Source organism: Salvelinus sp. IW2-2015, linkage group LG30, assembly GCF_002910315.2.
Source record: "Salvelinus sp. IW2-2015 linkage group LG30, ASM291031v2, whole genome shotgun sequence".
NCBI lineage: Eukaryota > Metazoa > Chordata > Actinopteri > Salmoniformes > Salmonidae > Salvelinus > Salvelinus sp. IW2-2015.
In genome coordinates, this window is record NC_036869.1 from 17,436,353 (window position 1) to 17,439,159 (window position 2,807).

Here is a 2,807-nt window from a genome sequence, read left to right on the forward strand (position 1 = left end):
CCTATAAAACGCAATAAATCAAATATATTGTAGACTATGCTACAACAACAGACCGCTCATATCAGTTGGTAAACGATTTTTATTATGCGTTTTATTTTTATCCAGCAGTAAACTTTTACTTTCACTTTTGACATTCGAGTAGGTCTACAACTTACCGCTTTGGCTCTGAACAATACATTCCGTCGARAAATAAAAAACAAKTAACATAAACGTATACATCTTGTAAACTACGTTTTTACAGTTTCCTTGAGAGGTACAGTATATGTTCGAGGTACAGCAACKGAATACCCCCAACCTTCACAAAGTCCGGTCTGTTACAACCGATTACTGCCGCGTTCAAGTACTAGTCGGAAATGGGACTTTTCTGCCTCGCTAACTGGTTGTAGTTATAAACGTRCCGTGTWCAATGTTAGCAAATTGGACATTTTAGTTTCCTAGTTGCCAACTAGCGTGTGAACGCGGCATAATTCGATTTTATTCATCCAATGATTTTTGAGGACTGAATAACGTGGCCTGTTATCAGGTAAAATAGACGAATATACGTTTCAGTGGCTGTGAAGCCTATTTGTTTCCCTTATTGGTGTCAAATCAAACTTTGTCACATGCGCCGAATAAAGTGTATACCATACCGTGAAATGCTTACTTACAAGCTCTTAAGCTCTTAACCCACAGTGCAGTTCAAGAAAGAGTTAAGAAAAATATTTTCAAAATAAACTAAAGTAAAAAATAAACAAAAGTAACACAATAAAAATAACAATAACGAGGTAATATACAGGGGGTACCAGTACCGAGTCAATGTGCGCCAAGGGTACAGGTTAGTCGAGGTAATTTGTACATGTAGATACGGGTGAAGTGACTGCATAGATAATAAACAGCGAGTAGCAGCAGTGTACAAAACCAACGGGGGTCAATTTAAATAGGTAGAAGCTGTTAAGGAGCCTTTTGGTCCTAGACTTGGTGCTCTGGTACCGCTTGTTGTGTGATAGCAGAGAAAACAGTCTATGACTTGGGTGACTGGAGTCTGACAATTCTTTGGGCTTTCCTCTGACACCGCCTAGTATACAAGTCCTGGATGGCAGGAAGCTTGGCCCCAGTGATGTATTGGGCCCTACGCAYTACCCTCTGTAGTRCTGTATGTTCTATTCCTATTCATTAATTGTGCAGACCTGGAGAAAATATAAACACGATGACAATACTGTTTTCACTGTAGGCTTGCATTGATAAATTCAATCATAGACATCAAATACATCAGATTCATTCACATACCCTCAATCATTTTATAATGTAACAATTATGATAGACTAGATTTTACATTTTGTTTAACGGTTTGGAAGTCTATTTCATGATACATTTCTAATCATAATCTCACAATTGATTGCTCTGACATGTGTCAATCAGTACTTCGCTGCAATTCCAACACGAAACAACTTCTTCTTTTTCTGTTTGCCATGTCAAGTCCTCATTTTATATGGGTAGTTGGATGCATTTGTTTTTTTATGCTTCTTATAGGTATATTGGTATTCAGTTGTGGGTTCTACAAAATATCCTTTGTGCATATAAATTGGTTTGAGCTCACACTATAGATTAAATTAATTACTAAACAGAGCCGTTACCTTCATAAAGGACCGTCCTGTGGCTTTGTAAATTTACATTTTAAGAGTATTGTAGCCTCGGTGAACACATCACAGACAAGCTGAAATGGTCCTCTTACTCAGACAGTGTGGTGAAGCGCAATAGCGCTTCTTTCACCTCAGGAGGCTGAAGAAATTTGGCTTGTCACCCGAAACCCTGACAAACTTTTACAATGCCAATCGAGAGCATCCTGTCGGGCTGTATCACAGCTTGGTACGGCAACAGCACCACCCTCAACCGCAAGGCTCTCCAGGCGGGCAAACTACCTGCCCTCCATGACACCTACAGCACCCGATGTCACAGGAAGGCCAAAAAGATCATCAACGACATCAACCACCCGAGCCACTGCCTGTTCACACCGCTACCATGTAGAAGGCGAGTCAGTACAGGTGCATAAAGCTGGGACCGAGAGACTGAAAAACAGCTTCTATCTCAAAGCCATCAGACTGCTAAACAGCAATCACTACTCAGAGGCTGCTGCCTACATTGAGACTCAATCACTGGCCACTTCAACAAATGGATCACTAGTCACTTTATACAATGTCACAAATAATGCACTTAATAATGTTACATATCTATATACTCATATCACATGTATATACTGTATTTCATACCATCTATTGCACCTTGTCTAATGCCGCTCGCCATCGTTCATCCATATACTTAAATGTACATATCTCATTCACCCCTTTAGATTTGCGTGTATTAGTAGTTGTTGGGGAATTGTTAGATTACTTGTTAGATATTACTGCACTGTAGGAACTAGAAGCACAAGCATTTCGCTACACTCGCATTAACATCGGCTAACCATGTGTATGTGACAAATAAAATTTGATTGGATATTTTGCAGACACTCTTATCAGAGTGACTTACAGTTGTGAGTGCATACATTTTCATACTGCTCCCCTGTGGGAATCGAAACCCACAACCCTGGCGTTGCAAGCACCATGCTCAACCAACTGACACAAAGGACCTCAACCTTAACCTGGTTTGTTAAACCAATCTAGCAAGGTATGAATTATCTGATTGATCGCTGAAGAACTGTATTATCTTATCTGTTAAAAAATGCTTTTAGACAATGAGTAAACAGACAACCTATACATCCATCAGTTAATACAGCCCATTTATTAAAGTACAAAGAGCTCGTAGTCATATTTGTGGTGGGATTCAGATAA

The 2,807-nt window shown here is 39.5% G+C and overlaps 1 protein-coding gene across 13 annotated transcripts in view; it reads right to left on the minus strand.

Annotated features, from left to right (window-relative positions):
* LOC111955130 (major histocompatibility complex class I-related gene protein) overlaps positions 1-2,807 on the minus strand; it is an 84,066-nt gene that overhangs the window by 35,046 nt on the left and 46,213 nt on the right. Inside the window, exon 1 of one of the 13 annotated variants that reach the window (XM_070436046.1) lies at positions 156-357. The exons of the other annotated variants lie outside the window; for them this stretch is intronic. Within the exon in view, the coding sequence (XP_070292147.1) occupies positions 156-219 (64 nt within the window). The 5' untranslated portion in view covers positions 220-357. Of the gene's footprint in view, positions 1-155; positions 358-2,807 lie in introns of those variants that run through there. 13 annotated transcript variants of the gene reach the window in all.